General features: G+C 44.3%; 1 protein-coding gene across 3 annotated transcripts in view; it reads right to left on the reverse strand.

Annotated features, from left to right (window-relative positions):
• Positions 1-13,826: 13,826 nt before the first annotated feature.
• LOC143781839 (ATP-dependent translocase ABCB1-like) overlaps positions 13,827-24,473 on the reverse strand; it is a 576,903-nt gene continuing 566,256 nt past the window's right edge. For all 3 annotated transcript variants that reach the window (XM_077268724.1, XM_077268723.1, XM_077268725.1), the window contains 3 exons: positions 17,715-17,921; positions 17,479-17,625; positions 13,827-14,092 (listed from right to left, as the gene is read on the reverse strand). In XM_077268724.1, the coding sequence (XP_077124839.1) occupies positions 13,892-14,092; positions 17,479-17,625; positions 17,715-17,921 (555 nt within the window). In that variant the 3' untranslated portion in view covers positions 13,827-13,891. The remainder of the gene's footprint in view (positions 14,093-17,478; positions 17,626-17,714; positions 17,922-24,473) is intronic.

The raw sequence follows: 24,473 nt of genomic DNA on the forward strand, positions 1-24,473 counted from the left end.
TTTCCACCTGCAAAGAGAACTCTGGAGGTGCCATTGGACCGGCCGGACTTGCGCAGCCTGGTTATCCGGATTCCGGACTGAGGACCCAGAGATCTTCAGTAAAGAGGTAAAGAGACTGCAACCTGGTGTCCTCGTTATTTACCGTGACTGGCACTTCACAACTACACCATCATTCTCCACACTTTCACCGGACGTCCCCCTGACAGGCAGGGCCACGGACCGGGCCTAGCCACCGTGACAACCCCCCCAGAACAGAGACTTAGAGGCCCGGTACCGGGTACCCCTCGGCCCTGCGGCAGTGGGGGCGCTCCAATAGCACCTCACTTCTCTTATTTTCCCATCACGCCTCTCATTTTCCCCATCACATCTTTCATTTTCCCCCTCACATCTCTCATTTTCTCCCTCACACCTCTCATTTTCCCCCTCACTCCTCTTATTTTCCCACTCACTCCTCTCATTCCCCCCTAACACTTGTCATTTCGACCTCACATCTGTCATTTTCCGATCACTCCACTATTTTCCCTCACTCCTCTCATTTTGCACTCACACGTTTTCATTTTCACCTCACACCTCTCATTTTCACCTCAGTATATACATGTTTGTCATCTCCCTTATATATAGTATACACCTGTATGTCATCTCCTGTATATAGTATATACCTGTATGTTATCTCCCCTGTATATCGTATATACCTGCTGTGTTTCATGTCCACTGTATATAGTATATACCTGTATGTCATCTCCTCCTATATATAGTATATACCTGTATGTAATCTCCTCCTGTATATAGTATATACCTCTGTGTCATCTCACCTATATATAGTATATATCTGTGTGTCATCTCCTCCTGTATATAGTATATACCTGTATGTCATCTCCTCCTATACATAGCATATACCTGTATGTCATCTCCTCCTGTATATACTATATACCTGTAGGTAATCTGCTCCTGTATATAGTATATATCTGTGTGTCATCTCCTCCTGTATATAGTATATACCTGTGTGTCATCTCCCCTGTAAATAGTATATACCTGTGTGTCATCTCCTCCTGTATATAGTATATATCTGTATGTCATCTCCTCCTGTATTAGACCTCGTTCACACGTTATTTGCTCAGTATTTTTACCTCAGTATTTGTAAGCTAAATTGGCAGCCTGATAAATCCCCAGCCAACAGTAAGCCCACCCCCTGGCAGTATATATTAGCTCACACATACACATAATAGACTGGTCATGTGACTGACAGCTGCCGGATTCCTATATGGTACATTTGTTGCTCTTGTAGTTTGTCTGCTTATTAATCAGATTTTTATTTTTGAAGGATAATACCAGACTTGTGTGTGTTTCAGGGCGAGTTTCGTGTGTCAAGTTGTGTGTGTTGAGTTGCGTGTGGCGACATGCATGTAGCGACTTTTGTGAGATGAGTTTTGTGTGGCGACATGCGTGTAGCAACTTTTTGTGTGTAGAGTTGCATGTGACAGGTTAGTGTAGCAAGTTGTGTGCAGCAAGTTTTGCGCATGGCGAGTTTTTCACGTGGCGAGTTTTTATGTGTGGTGCCTTTTGAGTATGTGCAAGTTTTGTGTGAGGCAACTTTTGCATGTGTTGCAACTTTTGTGCATGTGGCAATTTTTCCGCGTGTGCAAGTTTTGCGTGTAGCGAGTTTTCCATGAGGTGAGTTTTGCACGTGTGGCGAGTTTTGCATGTGGAGTTTTGCGCGTGGCGAGTTTTGAGCGGCGACTTTTGTGTTTCTACTTTTATGTGGCGAGGTTGGTGTATGTGTGGTGAAATGTGTGCTGAGGGTGGTATATGTGTTCGAGTACGTGGTAGTGTGTGGCGCATTTTGTGTGTGTGTTCATATCCCCGTGGTGGTGTGGTGATTATCCCATGTCGGGGCCCCACCTTAGCAACTGTACAGTATATACTCTTTGGCGCCATCGCTCTCATTCTTTAAGTCCCCCTTGTTCACATCTGGCAGCTGTTAATTTGCCTCCAACACTTTTCCTTTCATTTTTTCCCCATTATGTAGATAGGGGCAAAATTGTTTGGTGAATTGGAAAGCGCGGGGTTAAAATTTCACCTCACAACATAGCTTTGACGCTCTCGGGGTCCAGACGTGTGACTGTGCAAAATTTTGTGCCTGTAGCTGCGACGCCTCCAACACTTTTCCTTTCACTTTTTCCCCATTATGTAGATAGGGGCAAAATTGTTTGGTGAATTGGAAAGCGCGGGGTTAAAATTTCACCTCACAACATAGCCTATGACGCTCTCGGGATCCAGACGTGTGACTGTGCAAAATTTTGTGGCTGTAGCTGCGACGGTTCAGATGCCAATCCCGGACATACACACATACACACATTCAGCTTTATATATTAGATTTATCTTATGTGTGATGTGGGAACCTACACTGGTGGGGATGACTTGTCAACAGTGATGAATAACAATTTCATGGTGGTGAACAGACTCCATTCTAAGCCAGGTCCAGAAAATATAATGCATGGTATACTGCTGATTGTATTAAGACTCTGCTGGTGGTAGTGAGGTAAAATGGGCTATTGAGCATAGCTAATCAAAAGGTGAAGAAATTTCTTAGTAAGAGCATCGGGAGACAGAAAGATTTGGTCAGCACTACTGTGAAATTGTGCACTGCAAAGGCTTCTCTGTGAAAGTGAGTGGTAATGGACTGCTCTTTGATATTTATATGTAAATTAAATTAACCATTGGCATAATGACCTGACATAAAGCTAGACCCGATGCTAATTTTATTTAAAGGGAACCTGTCACCCCGTTTTTTGAAGATGAGCTAAAAAAAGCGTTAAATAGGGGCAGAGCTGGGCGTTACATTAGTGTCTTTTGTGTGCCTTTATTACCCACCTATGCTGCTAAAATACCTTTGTAAAGTCGCCGTTTTCTGCTGTCACTCACGCTGGTCTGGTCCTATGGGCGTGGTGACAGCGCTGTTTCTCCCCCAGATGAGGCTCATCATTCCGTTGGTGGCGTAGTGGTGTGCGCATGTCCAACAGAGAATATCCACTGCCCAGGTGATGAAAAAGAGCACGATCTGTGCTATTCAGCCGTTTACCGGTGGGCGCGGCCATCTTCCTGTGGCCGCGCGTGCACAGATGGAGCGCTCTGCTGCCCGGGGCTTCAGGAAAATGGCCGCCGCGATCTCCATCTGCAAACGCGCAGAATCCCGCGGCCATTTTCCTGAAGCCCCGGGCAGCAGAGCGCTCCATCTGCACACGCGCGGCCACAGGAAAGATGGCCGCGCCCACCGGTAAACGGCTGAATAGCGCAGATCGCGCTCTTTTTCATCTCCTGGGCAGTGGATATTCTCTGTTGGACATGCACACACCACTTCTCCACCAACAGAATGATGAGCCTGATCTGGGGGAGAAACAGCGCTGTCACCACGCCCATAGGACCAGACCAGCGTGAGTGACAGCAGAAAACGGCGACTTTACAAAGGTATTTCAGTAGCATAGGTGGGTAATAAAGGCACACAAAGACACTAATGTAACGCCCAGCTCTGCCCCTATTTAACGCTATTTTTAGCTCATCTTCAAAAAACTGGGTGACAGGTTCCCTTTAAACTAACCTGAATTGCCTCAGTGATTACCCTTGTCAAGCTGGCTGACATGAGACCACCAGAGAAGATATACATGACCTGATTGATTGGAAAACTATACTGAAAAAAGTATGTCTCTGTTCTCTGCATTGTTAAGACAGTATATTGAGTGCCATGATACTTTCCCAAAACCCCAGAAGAATAGCTAGGCTAAGCTTGTTACTGATGAGTATTGCCTGTTGTTCCAGAAAGTAATTGTTGGGGGGCAGTCATAAGGCCGTAAAACACAGACGCCAATCACATCACAATGCTTGGAATGGCCGTTGGCTCTGCTGATCCGAGCATGACAGCTGCATAGAAAGACATGCTGCCATCCTCGGGTCAGGAGAGCTGCCGGACAGTCCAAGTATTGTGATGCCATCATCATTCATGTTATATGGCCATGTGACTGCGCCCTTACCATTATTATGTAACTGTTATGCCCTGTTCCTTTTAGTCATGTGGCAGTAGATTTGTTCCAGTGTGCCAGAACAACTTTGGGAACTGTGAGCTAGGAGATATAATACATTACATGTCTGTACACTAAGGACTCATAAATGCGCATTGTCATATGTACTTTCTGTCATCTACTGGTCAATATATGCCTGTGAAAGTTAGGTGTTTAATCTCTTCACAACAAGCTACCTTAGAAATGACTGGGAAGAGCATTCCAGCTCAGTTATAACACACTTCTTGTGAGGTGGTACAAACCAGTTCAGTCCTGTTTAGTTTAGTCAACGAACAGCAAGGAAGCTCCACTGCTCCCTGAATCCATTCCAGTCCACACTGAGGAGACTTCATTCTCCACATAGTCACATCCACAAAGACACAAAGAAGTAAGGCCTCATTCGGTCAGTACCTCATTTAGTCAGTTACATGCGTTTAGTTCAGACCGTTAAACAAGCGTGATCGACAATATTGAAGTCGTTGTTCCCGGGTCTCTTTACACTGTCTGAGGAGGAATGATGGGGACAGAACGATCACTAGTAGATCACTCTGTCACTACACAGCATCATGTTATCAGCAGCACATTTGCAGTTTTCTCCGGGTGATGTGCTGCCGAGAACAGTGATTTTTGTTCCAGCGTAAACAATCCAATCACTCAATGAATAGGCAGCATTTTATTGTTTAGTGTAGGGGTCTCAAACACGCGGCCCCCGGGCCGCATGCGGCCCCTGAGGCAGGCATCTGCGGCCCGCGGTGCATGCTAGAAGAGAGGAGGCGGCACAGAGCTCTGGGAGTTTCGCAGCTGCCCACAATGCATGACATGTCGCCATGGATAATGAAGCCGCGCTTCGCCAAGCAGGAAGACGTGCAGCAGTGTGCAGCACCTGTGACGGTCGGAAGTCACTCTGCGTATCTATGGCGATGTGTCATGCATTGTGGGCAGCTGCGAAACTCCCAGAGCTCTGTGCCGCCTCCTCTCTTCTAGCGTGCACTAGGCTGGAGCAAAGCATTGAGGGGGATGCAGAGCCTGGCTGGGAGGACAAGGTATGGGCTGTGTTATATACTACTTGGGCTGTTATATACTACGTGGGCTGTGTTATATACTACATAGGCTGCTATATACTACGTGGGCTGTGCTATATACTGTGTGGGCTGTTTGTTATGATCTGGTGGCCTAGGAGCAGCATGAGACGTTCTCTGGAGAAGGTGGTACCTGTACTGACCGCAGACCCTGAACTTAACACCGCAACTAGAAGTAGCCGTGGAATGTACCTAGCACTCCCTGGACATCTCGACACAGCCGGAGGACTAATTACCCCTAGAGATAGAAAAGGGAAAACTATCTTGCCTCAGAGAAAATCCCCAAAGGATAGACAGCCCCCCCAAATATTGACTGTGAGAGGAGAGGGAAATAACATACGCAAACTGAAATCAGGATTTAGCAAAGGAGGCCACTCTAGCTAAATAGAAAGGATAGGACAGAGTACTATGCGGTCAGTATTAAAACACTAGAAAATATCCACCACAAAAAATACAAAATCTCCACATCTAACTAACGATATGGAGGGTATATCTGCATCTCCAGAGATACCAGCTTGACTGAACAAATCCTTATGCAGACAAAGCTGGACAAGACAAAACATAGAAATGAACTGAACAATAAGGCCCACAGCATGTGGACTGCAAAAAACAAGGCCAGAACTTATCTTTGTTGAAATGAACAGCAAAGAAGGAGAGACCAGGCAGGGATGTGAATCCTCCAGGAACAATGGACAACTGGCACTGACTAAAGGGTCAAGCAAGACTAAATGGCCCAGTCAGAATTGCAATAAGTGGACACACCTGATGAATGCTGCGATCCAAAGACAGCAGCGCTACCACTTATAACCACCGGAGGGAGCCCAAGAGCAGAATTCACAACAGTACCCCCCCCTTGAGGAGGGGTCACCGAACCCTCACCAGAGCCCCCAGGCCGATCAGAAAGAGCCAAATGAAAAGCAAGAACCAAATCGTCAGCATGAACATCGGAGGCAACAACCCAAGGATTATCCTCCTGGCCATAACCCTTCCATTTGACAAGATACTGAAGCTTCCGCCTCGAAAAACGAGAATCCAAAATCTTCTCCACCACATACTCCAACTCCCCATCAATCAACACCGGGGCAGGAGGATCAACAGAGGGAACCACGGGCACCACATATTTCCGCAACAAAGATCTATGAAAAACATTATGGATGGAAAAAGAGGCTGGAAGGGCCAAACGAAAAGACACTGGATTGATAATTTCAGAAATCCTATAAGGACCAATTAACCGAGGCTTGAACTTAGGGGAAGAAACCTTCCTAGGAACATGATGGGAAGACAACCAGACCAAATCCCCAACCCGAAGCCGGGAACCCACACACCAACGACGGTTAGCAAAACGCTGAGCCTCCTCCTGAGACAACACCAAATTGTCCACAACATGAGCCCAAATTTGGTGCAACCTGTCAACCACAGAGTCCACCCCAGGACAATCAGAAGGCTCAACCTGCCCTGAAGAAAAACGAGGATGAAAACCAGAATTACAAAAGAAGGGTGAAACCAAGGTAGCATTGATTATTGATTAGAACTAGCCTGATTATTAATGGCAAACTCGGCCAATGGCAAGAAAGCCACCCAATCATCCTGATCAGCAGACACAAAGCATCTCAAATAAGTTTCCAAAGTCTGGTTAGTTCGCTCGGTTTGGCCATTTGTCTGAGGATGAAATGCGGAAGAAAAAGTCAAATCAATGCCCAGCCTAGCACAAAAGGCCCGCCAAAACCTAGAAACAAACTGGGAACCTCTATCGGACACAATATTCTCCGGAATGCCATGCAAACGAACCACATGCTGGAAAAACAACGGAACCAAATCAGAAGAGGAAGGCAATTTAGCCAAAGGTACCAAATGAACCATCTTAGAAAACCGGTCACAAACCACCCAGATAACCGACATCCTCTGGGAAACCGGAAGATCCTAAATAAAATCCATAGAAATATGTGTCCAAGGCCTCTCAGGGACCGGCAAAGGCAAAAGCAACCCACTAGCGCGGGAACAGCAAGGCTTGGCCCGCGCACAAGTCCCACAGGACTGCACAAAAGAACGCACATCCCGTGACAATGAAGGCCACCAAAAGGACCTACCAACCAAATCTCTGGTACCAAAAATCAAAGGATGGCCAGCCAACACAGAACAATGAACCTCAGAAATCACTTTACTAGTCCATCTGTCTGGAACAAGCAGTTTCCCCACTGGACAGCGGTCAGGTTTATCAGCCTGAAATTCCTGAAGAACCCGTCGTAAATCAGGGGAGATGGCAGAAAGAATCACCCCTTCCTTCAGAATGCCGACCGGCTCAAGGACCCCAGGGGAATCAGGCAGAAAGCTCCTAGAGAGGGCATCAGCCTTAACATTCTTAGAACCCAGAAGATACGAGACCACAAAATCAAAACGGGAGAAAAACAGGGACCATCGGGCCTGTCTAGGATTCAGCCGTTTGGCAGACTCGAGATAAATCAGATTCTTATGATCGGTCAAGACCACAATACGGTGCTTGGCCCCCTCAAGCCAATGTTGCCACTCCTCAAATGCTCACTTCATAGCCAACAACTCACGATTGCCGACATCATAATTGCGTTTCGCAGGCGAAAACTTTCGAGAAAAGAAGGCACATGGTTTCATCAAGGAACCATCAAAATTCCTCTGAGACAAAACGGCCCCTGCCCCAATCTCAGAAGCGTCAACCTCTACCTGAAAAGGAAGAGAAACATCCGGCTGACGCAACACAGGGGCAGAAGTAAATCGGCGTTTAAGCTCCTGAAAGGCAGAAACAGCCGCAGAGGACCAATTCGTCACATCAGCGCCTTTCTTCGTCAAATCGGTCAGGGGTTTAACCACACTGGAGAAGTTGGCAATGAAACGGCGATAAAAATTAGCAAAGCCCAAAAATTTTTGAAGGCTCTTCACGGATGTGGGCTGGATCCAATCATGAATGGCCTGAACCTTAACCGGATCCATTTCAATAGATGAGGGAGAAAAAATGAAGCCCAAAAAAGAAACCTTCTGTACTCCAAAGAGGCACTTAGACCCCTTCACAAACAAGGCATTATCACGAAGGATCTGAAATACCATCCTGACTTGTTTCACATGAGACTCCCAATCATCTGAAAAAATCAAAATATCATCCAAATATACAATCATGAATTTATCAAGATAATTCCGAAATATATCATGCATGAAGGACTGAAACACAGATGGAGCATTAGAGAGTCCGAATGGCATTACAAGGTATTCAAAATGGCCTTCGGGCGTATTAAACGCAGTTTTCCATTCGTCACCCTGCTTAATACGAACCAGATTATATGCCCCTCGAAGGTCAATCTTAGTAAACCAACTAGCCCCCTTAATCCTAGCAAACAAATCAGAGAGCAAAGGCAAAGGGTATTGGAATTTGACCGTGATCTTATTCAAGAGGCGATAATCAATACAGGGTCTCAAGGAGCCATCCTTCTTGACAACAAAAAAAAACCTGCTCCCAATGGTGAAGAAGATGGCCGAATATTCCCCTTCTCCAAAGACTCCTTAATATAACTCCGCATGGCGGCATGTTCTGGCACAGACAGGTTAAAAAGTCGGCCCTTAGGGAACTTACAGCCTGGAATCAAGTCAATAGCACAATCACAGTCCCTATGCGGTGGAAGGGAACTGGACTTGGGCTCATCGAACACATCCTGGAAATCTGACAAAAACTCAGGAATTTCAGAAGAGGGGGAGGAGGAAATTGACATCAAAGGAACGTCACCATGAACCCCCTGACAACCCCAACTAGTCACAGACATAGATTTCCAATCCAACACCGGATTATGCATCTGTAACCATGGGAAACCCAGCACAATAGCATCATGCAAATTATGCAACACCAGAAAACGACAATCTTCCTGATGGGCTGGCGTCATGCACATGGTCAGCTGTGTCCAAAACTGAGGTTTATTTTTAGCCAACGGTGTAGCATCAATGCCCCTCAAAGGAATAGGACTCTGCAAAGGCTGCAAGGGGAAACCACAACGTCTGGCAAATTCTAAGTCCATTAAGTTTAAAGCGGCGCCTGAATTCACAAATGCCATGACAGAAAATGACGATAATGAGCAGATCAGGGTCACAGATAACAGAAATTTAGGTTGTACAGTACTGATGGTAACGGAACTTGCGATTCTCTTGGTACGCTTAGGACAATCAGAAATAACATGAGCAGAATCGCCACAGGAAAAACACAACCTATTCTGACGTCTGAATCCTTGTCGTTCAGCTCTAGACACAATCCTATCACACTGCATAGGCTCAGGACTCCGCTCGGAAGACAATGCCATAGTGTGCACAACTCTGCGCTCGCGCAAGCGCCGATCAATCTGAATGGCCAGAGACATAGAATCACTCAGACCAGCAGGCGTGGGGAACCCCACCATAACATCTTTAACGGATTCAAAAGAACCCTTCTGAAAATTGCCGCCAAGGCATCCTCATTCCATTTAGTCAGCACAGACCATTTTCTAAATCTCTGGCAATACGATTCTGCCGCTTCTTGACCCTGACACAGGGCCAACAAGGTCTTCTCAGCATGATCCACTGAATTAGGTTCATCATACAATAACCCTAGCGCTTGAAAAAAGGTGTCTACATTAAGCAAAGCAGGATTCCCAGATTCCAGGGAAAATGCCCAATCCTGAGGATCACCACGCAGCAGAGAGATGACTATTTAAACCTGCTGGGTGGGATCACCAGAGGAATGAGATTTTTCAGAGCAAAAAACAGTTTACAGTTATTTTTAAAGCTCAAAAATTTGGACCTGTCCCCAAAAAACAAATCAGGAGTTGGAATTCTAGGCTCTAAAACCGGAGTCTGAACGATATAATCGGAAATATCCTGTACTCTAGCAGCAAGTTGATCCACATGAGAAGCCAATCCCTGAACATCCATGCCAGCGCCAAACTCCTGAGCCACCCAGAGGTTAAGAGGGAAGAAAGAACACAACAGACTACAGAAAAAAAAATGACTCAGCACTTTCCTTCCCTTCTTCTGAGATGCGATTAACTCATTGTTGGCCAGTTGTACTGTTATGATCTGGTGGCCTATGAGCAGCATGAGACGTTCTCTGGAGAAGGTGGTACCTGTACTGACCGCAGACCCTGAACTTAACACCGCAACTAGAAGTAGCCGAGGAATGTACCTAACACTCCCTAGACATCTCGACACAGCCGGAGGACTAAATACCCCTAGAGATAGAAAAGGGAAAACTATCTTGCCTCAGAGAAAATCCCCAAAGGATAGACAGCCCCCCACAAATATTGACTGTGAGAGGAGAGGGAAATAACATACGCAGACTGAAATCAGGATTTAGCAAAGGAGGCCACTCTAGCTAAATAGAAAGGATAGGACAGAGTACTATGCGGTCAGTATTAAAACACTAGATAATATCCACCACAGAAAAGACAAAATCTCCACATCTAACTAACGATATGGAGGGTATATCTGCATCTCCAGAGATACCAGCTTGGCTGAACAAATCCTTATGCAGACCAAGCTGGACAAGACAAAACATAGAAATGAACTGAACAATAAGGCCCACAGCATGTGGACTGCAAAAAACAAGGCCAGAACTTATCTTTCTTGAAATGAACAGCAAAGAAGGAGAGACCAGGCAGGGATGTGAATCCTCCAGGAACAATGGACAACTGGCACTGACTAAAGGGTCAAGCAAGACTAAATAGCCCAGTCAGAATTGCAATAAGTGGACACACCTGATGAATGCTGTGATCCAAAGACAGCAGCGCTACCACTTATAACCACTGGAGGGAGCCCAAGAGCAGAATTCACAACAGTTGTTATATACTACGTGGGCTGTGCTATATACTGCGTGGGCTGTTATATACTATGTGGGCTGTGCTATATACTACGTGGGCTGTTATATACTACATGGGCTGCGTTATATACTGCGTGGGCTGTTATATACTACGTGGGCTGTGCTATATACTGCGTGGGCTGTTATATACTACATGGGCTGTTATATACTATGTGGGCTGTGCTATATACTACATGGGCTGTTATATACTACATGGACTGTGTTATATACTGCGTGGGCTTTTATATACTATGTGGGCTTTTATATACTATGTGGGCTGTGCTATATACTACGTGGGCTGACATATATTACGTGGGCTGTGTTATATACTATGTGGGCTGTTATATACTACATGGGCTGTGCTATATACTACGTGGGCTGCTATATACTATGTGGGCTGTGCTATATACTACATGGGCTGTTATATACTACGTGGGCAGTGTTATATACTACGTGGGCTGTGTTATATACTACATGGGCTGTTATATACTACGTGTACTGTATTAAGTTTGAAAGGAATGCGGCCCGCCAGCTTAAATTTTTTTTATGTGTGGCCCATTTACTCTGCCGAGTTTGAGACCCCTGGTTTAGTGTAATACAACCCATAGTCTTCCACATAGTATAATACACCCCATAGTCCTACACAAAGTATAATGCACCCCATAGTCTTCCATACAGTATAATGTATTTCCCATAGACCTTGATACTGTATAATGCAGGTCCCATATAGTATAATGCACTACCCATGGTTCTTGATAGCGTATAATGCAACCCTCATATGCTGTAATGCAACCCATAGACCTCAATAGAGCATAATGCAGCCCCTTAATAGAAAATAATGTGGCCCCCACTCAGAGCATTATGCGTCCACCCCATAAAATATAATAAAATCCCCCTTAGAGTATAATGCAGCCCCCCTCAGAGTAAAATGTAGCCCCCCCTTAGAGTATAATGCAGTCCCCTCATAAAGTATAATGCAACCCCCCCACACACACAGTGTAATGCAGCCCCCTACACACACAGTACAATGCAGGCCCAACACAGTATATTGCAGCCTCCCATGCAAACTATAATGCAGCCCCCCCACACACACACAGTATAATGCAGCTGCCCTACACACGCAGTATAATGCAGCTCCCCACACACACAGTATAATGCAGCTCCCCACACACACAGTATAATGCAGCCACTCCTCACACACAGTATAAGCATACATACATACATACACACACTATAATGCAGCTCTACAGTCCAGCAGTATTACCCACAGCATAACGCAGATGCACACAGTATAATGCAGCCCCCCACACACAGTATAATGCATACATACACACACAGTATAATGGAGACCCCCCTTCACACATACACACACAGCATAATGCAGCCCCACAGTCTAGCAGTATTACACACACAGTATAATGCAGGCAAACACACAGAAACAATATTTACCTTTCCCCTCTGGCTTCTGTAGCTCGTCTCATCAGCTTCACTGCTGGCACAGCTTGGCGTGCTCTGAAGTGAAGTCATGCACCCGCTCCGTCAGAAGTAGAGGAGGAATTATGGGAGAGGGAGCATCATGTGATGCTCTCTCCTCCATCATTGCTTTCAACTGTATTGGCATTGATGCTGACAAGTTGAATGCACAATGCGGGTGGAGGGCTGCCCGGCATCTGGCTCCTCTTGCTCATGGTCCAAATAGTGGCCGGGGGGGCCCTGGGGGAGCGTGAACCCTAAGTAGATACCTAGTCTGCCTGCCCCTACCACCGGCCCTGCCAAAGGGAACTCACAACATACACTGACTGTTCAAACCAAGTACAGGTGCTCGGTGCATCATGGCACGCCCAAATATTTAACTCCAGGAGAGGAGAGGAAGAAGTGAGTGGTGAGGTGAGTAAAGGTATTTTTTTTATTTTTCACATATTATGTTTATTATGTGCTAGGGTCTTGAGAGACCCCAGAGCATTATTATAAAAATTCACAGCAAACTTACTTTCTGGGAAAAACTGTATGAAAAGGTGAATTTGAACACAGGGCATCAATTTACCATAGTAACTGAGCGACCCAACTGAAGGAAAAGTAGGAGAATGTACCCTACATGGCTCCCTCATCACATGTGCTAAGACACTGAAGGGGCACACTAACGTAATATTAACATCAAGTGTCCAATGCATGCAGAGTGCCATGGAGGGACAGATCACCACACAGGGATCAACCACTACAATTCCCATTCTAAAGCCCAATTTCACACTATCTCTCTGGATTTATAGTGCCACAATGACAAGACGCCACCCAAAAAATATGCTAAACAAAAAAATGGGTGTCCCATACAAAAAATAGTGACCATAACAGGACTTCATAGCAATGGTGCCTCCACTTTCAGATACAACAATAATCCTACTTTACTACCTCCATATATTAATGGTGCTCACTTAATGGCCCCACAGTGATAGTGTCCTGACTCATATTATAATTGCCTCGACAAAATGCAGCACCACACCAAAAGTAATTGTGGCACAGTTGGGTGCAAAACAGCGATGTTATTAGAACCTGAGAATGATCCTATAGCTAAAAGTGGCATTTTCAAGGATACCCAGTAGAGATGGGCAAAAAGATTTGCACCACATTGGTCCATCGTACACTTCAGTACTCCCTTGCAGTTGTACCACAGCAGAGTGAATCTTTTTGCTAATTTCTAATACGCAATGATGGAAAAGTCACAAATGGATTTATGTTCCCTGTTTAGGTTGAATGACATTATACTTCTTGCAGTATTTGTTACAATTTTTTTACGATCGATCAGACAACAGATCCTTATAATTTCCATTTGAATAAAACGGATGCCAGAAGTTATGAACTTATATTTTATTTCAGAATGTTGGGGACTATGGTGAATGTTCCTGCTTTAGTTATAGTAACAGATTTTAGACTTGTAAGACTTGGGAGTTAACAAAAGCATAGTATTCGCCGTGTTTGGCCAATAGCTGGCTATGAGTGCCGCATTCTACCACTCTGCCATTTTTTATCACTGCAATAATGTCAGCATTCTCGATTGTGCTTAGATGGTGAGCAATCACTATACATGTTCGTCCACGCCTGGCATTATCCAGAGCTTGCTGCACAATCTGTAAAACATAAAAAGAAGCTCTCAGCTGAGACATTGAATTACAATTGTAACAATGCAAGTATGATGTGGTTTAGATAAGTAAAGAATTGATTCTAGGCTATGCAAAACTGTCAAGATGCATATATTGAAATGTTTAAGTATTGAGCAGAATTTCCGTCCATGATTGAAACAAACAGCACACGGGAGTGACAGGGATGCTATCCAAATGCTTTCTTTTCACATCACCCAATCCCACTACATCCATTTACATCTTGGACCCAATCATTAACTTATAATTTGATCCAAGATAAAAAAGGATATATGAAAGGTGAGATTGGCTATAATAAGTATGTGCGCGTATGTGATATATGAGCCCTTAATCCTATGAACCTGTGAAAAAAAAACACTTTTCTGTTTCATACACAGAAACCTATGAACATCTCATTATACATCACCACATTTTTTGGACTACAAGATGCACTTTTTAGCAAAAAACATCTTGCTAAAAAGTCCTTGCATATTATAGTCCAGAGGCAGCTCTCCACGCTTGCCCCCTGCAGTGTCAGACCTGGGAGTACACTCAGAGACCTGTTGCTCCACTGATGACTGACAGCAGAGCACAGCGACACATGGCTCCGCAATGCTTACTCTCCATGCTGGACACTGACCTCTTGCAAGGAAGAAAAGAAAACAGATTGTTCAATCTGCCCGACACTCCTCTGCTCCTGTGCTGAGCTCATGCATACATACAGTGGGGAAGATAAGTATTTGATACCCTGCCGATTTTGCAAGTTTTCCCACCTACCAAGAATGGAGAGGTCTATAATTTTTATCGTTTGTACACTTCAATTATGAGAGATAGAATCTAAAAATAAAAAAACAGAAAATCACATTGTATGAGTTTTAAATAATTCAATTGTATTTTACTGCATGAAATAAGTATCTAATCACCTACCAACCTGCAAGAATTCTGTCTCTCACAAACCTGTTAGTTTTTCTTTAAGAAGCCTACTCTGCACTCATTACCTGCATTAATTGCACCTGTTTGAACTCTTTGCCTGTATAAAATACACCTGTCCATACACTCAATCAATTACACTCCAACCTCTCCTCCATGGTCAAGACCAAATAGCTGTTTAAGGACGCCAAGGACAAAATTGTAGACTTGCACAAGGCTAGTATGGGCTACCGGACAATAGGAAAGCAGCATGGTGAGAGGGCAATAACTGGTGACACAGTTATTAGAAAATGGAACAAACACAAGATTGTTAATTTTGTCAAGATTGCCCAGACTGTCAAGCTTCCTAGGTCTGGGCCTCCATGCAAGATCTCACCTCGTGGGGTTAGAATGATTCTGAGAAAGGTCAGGAAATAGGAAAAAACGGGAGGACCTAGTCAAATGACCCAAAGAGAGCTGGAACCACAGTGTCAAACATTACCGTTAGTAACATACTACGCAGTCATGGATTAAAATTCTGAAGGACAAGCAAGATCTCCCATGTCCAGGTCTCTTTGAAGTTCACCAATGACCATCTGGATGATCCAAAGGGGCATGGGAGAAGGTCTTGTCGTTAGATGAGACCAAAATAGAACTTTTTGCTATTAACTCCACACGCTGTGTTTGGAGGTAGAAGATGGATGAGTACAACCTAAAGAACAATGTCTCAACCATGAAGCATGGTGGGGAAAATATCATAATTTGGGGGAGCTTTTCTGCAAAGGGGACAGGATGACTGCACTGTATTGAAAGTAGGATGGATTTGGTCATGTATTGTTTACTTTCCTCACTTACATGAAGATAGGCCACAGCTGATTCTTCCAGCTGAACAATGACCCAAAACACACAGCCAAGGCAACTAAGGAGTGGCTCCGTAAGAAGCATTTCAACGTCTTGGAGTGGCCTAGTCAGTCTCCAGACCTGAACCCAATAGAATTTCTTTGGAGGGAGCTGAAACTCAATGCTTCCCAGCGACAGTCTCGAAGCCTAAAAGATCTAGGGAAGATCTGTATGGAGGAAAGGGACAAAATTCATTCTACAGTAGGTGCAAACTTGGTCAAGAACTACAGGAAATGTCTGACCTCTTCAATTGCAAGCAAAGGTTTATGAACCAAATATCACAGTCCCTTTTTCTATTGTATCAAATGCTTATTTCATGCAATAAAATACATATTAATAACAAAAAAAATCATCTAATGTCATTTTCTGGATTTTTTTTAAATTCTGTCTCTCACAGATAAAATGTACCTGCATTAAAAATTACAGTCCTCTCCATTCTTTGTAGGTGGGAAAACTTGCAAAATCTGCAGTGTGTCAAATACTTATTTTCCCACTGTATATTATCAATTGGACAGTATATCATCATTATATCAGTTGGACAGTTCGTGCTTAGTAGCATCAGAAGTAAAACCAGCCCATGCACATGATGTGAGTGATTCTGTTCTATATGAGCCAAGAAAAGACTTTAAGGATGACTTGAACTGTATTATACAATCCCTTTGAGACAATGTGAAAAAAGCGATGAAAGACAAATGTCATTGAGGCTATATTGTGACCGTGGTCTTGACACCTGTCATACAATCAAAGATTAATTGAGAAAGAGGGACGGCTCCCTCGAAACGTGTCGGGATTGGCCCTCACACATGTCCGTTACACATGGACAGGTGACGTCACCGCTCGACCACACCCCACGCGCTACTCCGGCAGCGGCGCCAGCAGCCGAGGCTAACCGCTGTGAAAGCGGCGTTCTCACGGGAGGCTGCAGTCTTTGGGAGGATGCTCCCACATCGGACACCAGTGGACAGGGGGGAGTAAACCGCCATGCAAGTTTTTCTTCCCTGCACAGGACTACACACATATTCGTAAGTGCCTCTTAGCGCGGCAATCTTTTTTATTCATCCAAAGATTGATAGGTGTTTCTGCTACATTGCAGTGCAACACAAGTGAATTGGCCACATTGGAACCCCAAAGGGCACTCCGACTTTGACAAACAAGTTACAAAAATCCAAACAGGTTCGACTTTCTGCAACTTGATTATTGCAGTTGCAGTACTCTCGAAGATGAATTGCAACCCCATTAAGTTGTATTGTGCTGCAATGTGAAGCGACCCCTAGCAATCTTTGGCCGTGCAACAGGTGTCATGGACAAAGCCAGCCTTAATCTGCCCCATACTTCTTGCAATCATACATTGTGTACTTTCTTAAATGAAGGGCCAGACGTAAGCAAATATGATGCAGAGGATTTTTTGTAGTCTACATCTATGGAGAATTACAGGTCTGTAAAGGGGCTGTAGACATGACACAGTTAAGGCTATGTCCAATGTCGCTTCACTTGTCATTTTAGATGCATGAGAAAAATTCAAATTTCATTAGAAAGGTATATATAATTTTAACTGTTTGTTTCATTACCTTCTCACTCTCTGTATCAAGTGCAGACGTGGCTTCATCCAGGAGTAATACTTTTGGCTTTCGTATAAGAACGCGTGCAATTGCAATCCTTTGTTTTTGCCCACCTGAAATTTGAGTTCCCTTATCTCCAACACAAGTTTCATATCCCTTCAATATAAAAAAAGGCAAAAAGGGTTGAAATGAAATGTTCAAGGGCCAGTAGTTTACAAACACATACTGTGATATTAATAAATTACTTTGGGTAAACCGATAATGAAATCGTGAATATTGGCTGCTTTTGCCGCCTCTATAACTTCTTCATCCGGAACAGATCTACTGTTATCTCCATACTGAATATTTTCTTTGATACTGCAGTTAAAAAGGATTGGTTCCTGTGATACAATGCCAAGTTGATTCCTCAACCACTTCAACTGAATAGTCTTGATGTCAACCCCATCAGCAAGCTGAAACATGTCAAGTGAATATATATGATTATAGTCATATAGTAGCTTAAACAAACTTTAATTCTGATTATAACAAATAGTTAAATAGTAGAAAAAAAAAACAACAACAAAAAAAACATATCTGATATATAAGGGAAATATAATTAAAAATATACTTTAATGGTCCTTTGTTTTAGAAAAATAGTCAAAACAGATACCTAATTAACTTAACCCCTTAACGACCGCCGATACGCCTTTTAACGGCGGCCGCTAAGGGTACTTAAACCACAGCGCCGTTAATTAACGGCGCTGTGGAAAAAGTGAATAGCGCCCCCAGAGTCGGATTTTCTCTGGGGTCTCGGTTGCCGAGGGTAGCCGAGACCCCAGAGAACATGATTCGTGGGTTTTTTACCGACCCCCGAGTTGCGATCGCCGGTAATTAACCGTTTACCGGCGGTCGCAACAAAAAAAAAAAAAACGCGATGTGCCGTTTAATTTCTCTGTCCTCCGATGTGATCGCACATCGGAGGACAGAGAAATAGGGTCCCCGATGGCCCCCAATAGCCCCCCGATACTTACCTACCTCCCCCGGTGCTCCTCGTGGGTCCCCATGGGTGCCGCCATCTTTTTTCCGGGAAAAAATGGCGGGCGCACGCGCAGTACGCCCGCCGCCCGGCACCCGGAAGATCTTTGGGGTCTCGGCTGCCGGGGGTAGCCGAGACCCCAAAGAACATGATCGGGGTCGGTTTGCACCGACCCCTGTTTTGCGATCGCCGGTAATTAACAGTTTACCGGCGACCGCAAAAAAAAAAAAAAAAAAAAAAGCGATCTGTATTTCTCTGTCCTCTGATGTGATCACAAATCAGAGGACAGAGAAATAGGGGGATTCGGGGACCCTAACATACTCACCCGGTGTCCCTGGGTCCTCTTCTGTCTTCTCCTGCTAGCCGGCTTTTTCCTTATGGCGGGCGCATGCGCAGTGCGCCCGCCATCTGCTGCCATCTGCCGGCCGGCAGGAGAAGACGAGTTGGGGCTAAAATTAGGGTTAGGGTTAGGGTTAGGGTTAGGGTTAGAGTTAGGGTTAGGGTTAGGGTTAGAGTTAGGGTTAGGGTTAGGGTTAGGGTTAGAGTTAGGGTTAGGGTTAGGGTTAGGGTTAGAGTTAGGGTTAGAGTTAGGGTTAGGGTTAGGGTTAGGGTTAGGGCTAGAGTTAGGGTTAGGGTTAGGGCTAGGGTTGGGGCTAAATTTAGGGTTAGGGTTAGGGCTAGGGTTAGGGTTAGGCTACTTTCACACTAGCGTTTTTTGGCTTCCGTCGCAATGCGTCGGAGAAAAAACGCATCCTGCAAAAGTGCTTGCAGGATGCGTTTTTTCTCCATTGGCTTGCATTAGCGACGCATTGCGACGGATTGCCACATGTCGCATCCGCCGAGCGACGGATGCGTCGTGCTTTGGCGGACCGTCGGCACAAAAAAAGCTACATGTAACTTTTTTGTGCGACGTGTCCGCCATTTCCGACCGCGCATGCGTGGCCGGAACTCCGCCTCAGCCTCCCCTCACAATGGGGCAGCGGATGCGTTGAAAAAACAGCATCCGCTGCACCCGTTGTGCGGCGCTTACAACGCTAGCGTCGGTACGTTGGCCCGGCACACTGCGATGGGCCGAGTACGACGCTAGTGTGAAAGTAGCCTTAGGCTTCTATCACACTTGCGTCGGTACGGGGCGGTCGCAATGTGTTGGCCCGACATACCGACGCACATTGTGAAAATTGTGCACAACGTGGGCAGCGGATGCAGTTTTTCAACGCATCCGCTGCCCAGTCTATGTCCTGGGGAGGAGGGGGCAGAGTTACGGCCACGCATGCGCGGAAATGGCAGACGCGACGTACAAAAAAAAGGTTACATTGAACTTTTTTTGTGACGACGGGGCTAAAGTTATGGTTAGGGTTGGGGCTAAAGTTAGGGTTAGGGTTGGGGCTAAAGTTAGGGTTAGAGTTGGGATTAGGGTTTGGATTAGGGTTGGGATTAGGGTTACGTTTGGGATTAGGGTTAGGGGTGTGTTGGATTTAGGGTTTTGATTAGGGTTATGGTTAGGGTTGAGATTAGGGCTGTTTTGGGGTTAGGGTTGTGATTATCGTTAGGGTTGTGATTAGGATTATGGATCGGGTTAAGATTATGGTTAGGGGTGTGTTGGAGTTAGGGTTGGAGTTATAATTTGGGGGTTTCCACTGTTTAGGTACATCAGGGGGGTCTCCAAACACGACAGCCAATTTTGCGCTAAAAAAGTCAAATGGTGCTCCCTCCCTTCTGAGCTCTGCCGTGCGCCCAAACAGTGGTTTACCCCCACATATGGGGCATCAGCGTACTCGGGATAAATTGGACAACAACTTTTGGGGTCCAATTTCTCCTGTTACCCTTGTGAAAATAAAAACTTGGGGGCTAAAAATCTTTTTTGTGGGAAAAAAAATATTTTTTTATTTTCACTACTCTGCATTATAAACTTCTGTGAAGCACTTGAGCATTCAAAAATCTCACCACATATCTAGATAAGTTCCTTAGGGGGTCTAGTTTCCAAAATTTGGTCACTTGTGGGGGGTTTCTACTGTTTAGGTACATCAGGGGCTCTGCAAACGCAACATAACACCCACAGACAATTCTATCAAAGTCTGAATTCCAAAATGGCGCTCCTCTTCCGAGCTCTGCCGTGCGCCCAAACAGTGGTTTACCCCCACATATTGGGTACCAGCATCAGGACAAATTGGACAACAACGATTGGGGTCCAATTTCTCCTGTTACTCTTGTGAAAATAAAAACTTGGGGGCTAAAATTCTTTTTTGTGGGAAAAAAAATATTTTTTAATTTTCACTACTATGCATTATAAACTTCTGTGAAGCACTTGGGCATTCAAAGTTCTCACCACATATCTAGATAAGTTCCTTAGGGGGTCTAGTTTCCAAAATTTGGTCACTTGTGGGGGGTTTCTACTGTTTAGGTACATCAGGGGCTCTGCAAACGCAACATAACACCCACAGACAATTCTATCAAAGTCTGAATTCCAAAATGGCGCTCCTCTTCCGAGCTCTGCCGTGCGCCCAAACAGTGGTTTACCCCCACATATTGGGTACCAGCATACTCAGGACAAATTGGACAACAACGATTGGGGTCCAATTTCTCCTGTTACTCTTGTGAAAATAAAAATTTGGGGGCTAAAAAAATCTTTTGTGGGAAAAAAAAATATTTTTTATTTTCACTACTATGCATTATAAACTTCTGTGAAGCACTTGGGCATTCAAAGTTCTCACCACATATCTAGATAAGTTCCTTGGGGGGTCTATTTTCCAAAATGGGGTCACTTGTTGGGAGTTTCTACTGTTTAGGTACATTAGGGGTCTGCAAACGCAACATAACGCCCGCAGACAATTCTATCAAAGTCTGAATTCCAAAATGGCGCTCCTCTTCCGAGCTCTGCCGTGCGCCCAAACAGTGGTTTACCCCCACATATTGGGTACCAGCATACTCAGGACAAATTGGACAACAACGATTGGGGTCCAATTTCTCCTGTTACTCTTGTGAAAATAAAAACTTGGGGGCTAAAATTCTTTTTTGTGGGAAAAAAAATATTTTTTAATTTTCACTACTATGCATTATAAACTTCTGTGAAGCACTTGGGCATTCAAAGTTCTCACCACATATCTAGATAAGTTCCTTAGGGGGTCTAGTTTCCAAAATTTGGTCACTTGTGGGGGGTTTCTACTGTTTAGGTACATCAGGGGCTCTGCAAACGCAACATAACACCCACAGACAATTCTATCAAAGTCTGAATTCCAAAATGGCGCTCCTCTTCCGAGCTCTGCCGTGCGCCCAAACAGTGGTTTACCCCCACATATTGGGTACCAGCATACTCAGGACAAATTGGACAACAACGATTGGGGTCCAATTTCTCCTGTTACTCTTGTGAAAATAAAAATTTGGGGGCTAAAAAAATCTTTTGTGGGAAAAAAAAATATTTTTTATTTTCACTACTATGCATTATAAACTTCTGTGAAGCACTTGGGCATTCAAAGTTCTCACCACATATCTAGATAAGTTCCTTGGGGGGTCTATTTTCCAAAATGGGGTCACTTGTTGGGAGTTTCTACTGTTTAGGTACATTAGGGGTCTGCAAACGCAACATAACGCCCGCAGACAATTCTATCAAAGTCTGAATTCCAAAATGGCGCTCCTCTTCCGAGCTCTGCCGTGCGCCCAAACAGTGGTTTACCCCCACATATTGGGTACCAGCATACTCAGGACAAATTGGACAACAACGATTGGGGTCCAATTTCTCCTGTTACTCTTGTGAAAATAAAAACTTGGGGGCTAAAATTCTTTTTTGTGGGAAAAAAAATATTTTTTAATTTTCACTACTATGCATTATAAACTTCTGTGAAGCACTTGGGCATTCAAAGTTCTCACCACATATCTAGATAAGTTCCTTAGGGGGTCTAGTTTCCAAAATTTGGTCACTTGTGGGGGGTTTCTACTGTTTAGGTACATCAGGGGCTCTGCAAACGCAACATAACACCCACAGACAATTCTATCAAAGTCTGAATTCCAAAATGGCGCTCCTCTTCCGAGCTCTGCCGTGCGCCCAAACAGTGGTTTACCCCCACATATTGGGTACCAGCATACTCAGGACAAATTGGACAACAACGATTGGGGTCCAATTTCTCCTGTTACTCTTGTGAAAATAAAAATTTGGGGGCTAAAAAAATCTTTTGTGGGAAAAAAAAATATTTTTTATTTTCACTACTATGCATTATAAACTTCTGTGAAGCACTTGGGCATTCAAAGTTCTCACCACATATCTAGATAAGTTCCTTGGGGGGTCTATTTTCCAAAATGGGGTCACTTGTTGGGAGTTTCTACTGTTTAGGTACATTAGGGGTCTGCAAACGCAACATAACGCCCGCAGACAATTCTATCAAAGTCTGAATTCCAAAATGGCGCTCCTCTTCCGAGCTCTGCCGTGCGCCCAAACAGTGGTTTACCCCCACATATTGGGTACCAGCATACTCAGGACAAATTGGACAACAACGATTAGGGTCCAATTTCTCCTGTTACTCTTGTGAAAATAAAAACTTGGGGGCTAAAATTCTTTTTTGTGGTAAAAAAAAATATTTTTTAATTTTCACTACTATGCATTATAAACTTCTGTGAAGCACTTGGGCATTCAAAGTTCTCACCACATATCTAGATAAGTTCCTTAAGGGGTCTAGTTTCCAAAATGGTATCACTTGTGGGGGGTTTCCACTGTTTAGGCACATCAGGGGCTCCCGAAACGCGACATCCAATTCTGCATTGAAACAGTCAAACGGTGCTCCTTCTCTTCCAAGCTCTGCGGTGCGCCCAAACAGTGGTTTACCTCCACATATGGGGTATCGGCGTACTCAGGAAAAATTGCACAACAAAATTTGTGGTTAAATTTCTGTTTTTACACTTGTGAAAATTAAAAAAAATGGTTCTGAAGTAAAATGTTTGCAAAAAAAAGTTAAATGTTCATTTTTTTCTTCCACATTGTTTCAGTTCCTGTGAAGTACGTAAAGGGTTAATAAACTTCTTGAATGTGGTTTTGAGCAGCTTGAGGGGTGCAGTTTTTAGAATGGTGTCACACTTGGTTATTTTCTATCATATAGACCCCTCAAAATGACTGCAAATGAGATGTGGTCCCTAAAAAAAATGGTGTTGTAAAAATAGGGAAATTGCTGGTCAACTTTTAACCCTTATAACTCCCTAACAAAAAAAAAAATTGTTTCCAAAATTGTGCTAATGTAAAGTAGACATGTGGGAAATGTTATTTATTAACTATTTTGTGTGACATATCTCTCTGATTTAAGGGCATAAAAATACAAAGTTTGAAAATTGCAAAATTTTAAAAATTTTCGCCATATTTCCATTTTTTTCATAAATAATCGCAAGTAATATCGAAGAAATGTTACCACTAACTTGAAGTACAATATGTCACGAAAAAACAGTCTCAGAATCAGTGGGATCCGATAAAGCGTTCCAGAGTTATAACCTCTTAAAGTGACACTGGTCAGAATTGTAAAAATTGGCTCGGTCATTAAGTACCAAATTGGCTCTGTCACTAAGGGGTTAATATGAGTAAAAAAAAATAAAAAACAATAAATATAAAAATTACCTAAAATCGAAGCCTGACATATCACTAAAAAAGGCAAAAATTATTTGAATAACAAAGAGAAGGATATGATTAAGGCTACTTTCACACTAGCGTTGGGCTCGGCCCGTCGCAGTGCGTCGGGCCGAGGTCCCCGAAGTTAGCGTTGTCTCCACCGCACAACGGGGGCAGCGGATGCATTTTCCAGCGCATCCGCTGCCCCATTGTGAGGTGCGGGGAGGTGGGGGCGGAGTTCCGGCCGCGCATGCGCGGTCGGAAAGAGCGGACCGTCGGGAGCAAAAAACGTTACATGTAACGTTTTTTGCTCCCGACGGTCCGCTACAACACGGCGCAACCGTCGCACGATGGTTGCGACGTGTGTTAATGCGTCGCAAATGCGTCGCTAATGTTAGTCAATGCAGA

This window comes from Ranitomeya variabilis, chromosome 6 (assembly GCF_051348905.1).
Source record: "Ranitomeya variabilis isolate aRanVar5 chromosome 6, aRanVar5.hap1, whole genome shotgun sequence".
In the NCBI taxonomy this organism is placed as follows: Eukaryota; Metazoa; Chordata; class Amphibia; order Anura; family Dendrobatidae; genus Ranitomeya; species Ranitomeya variabilis.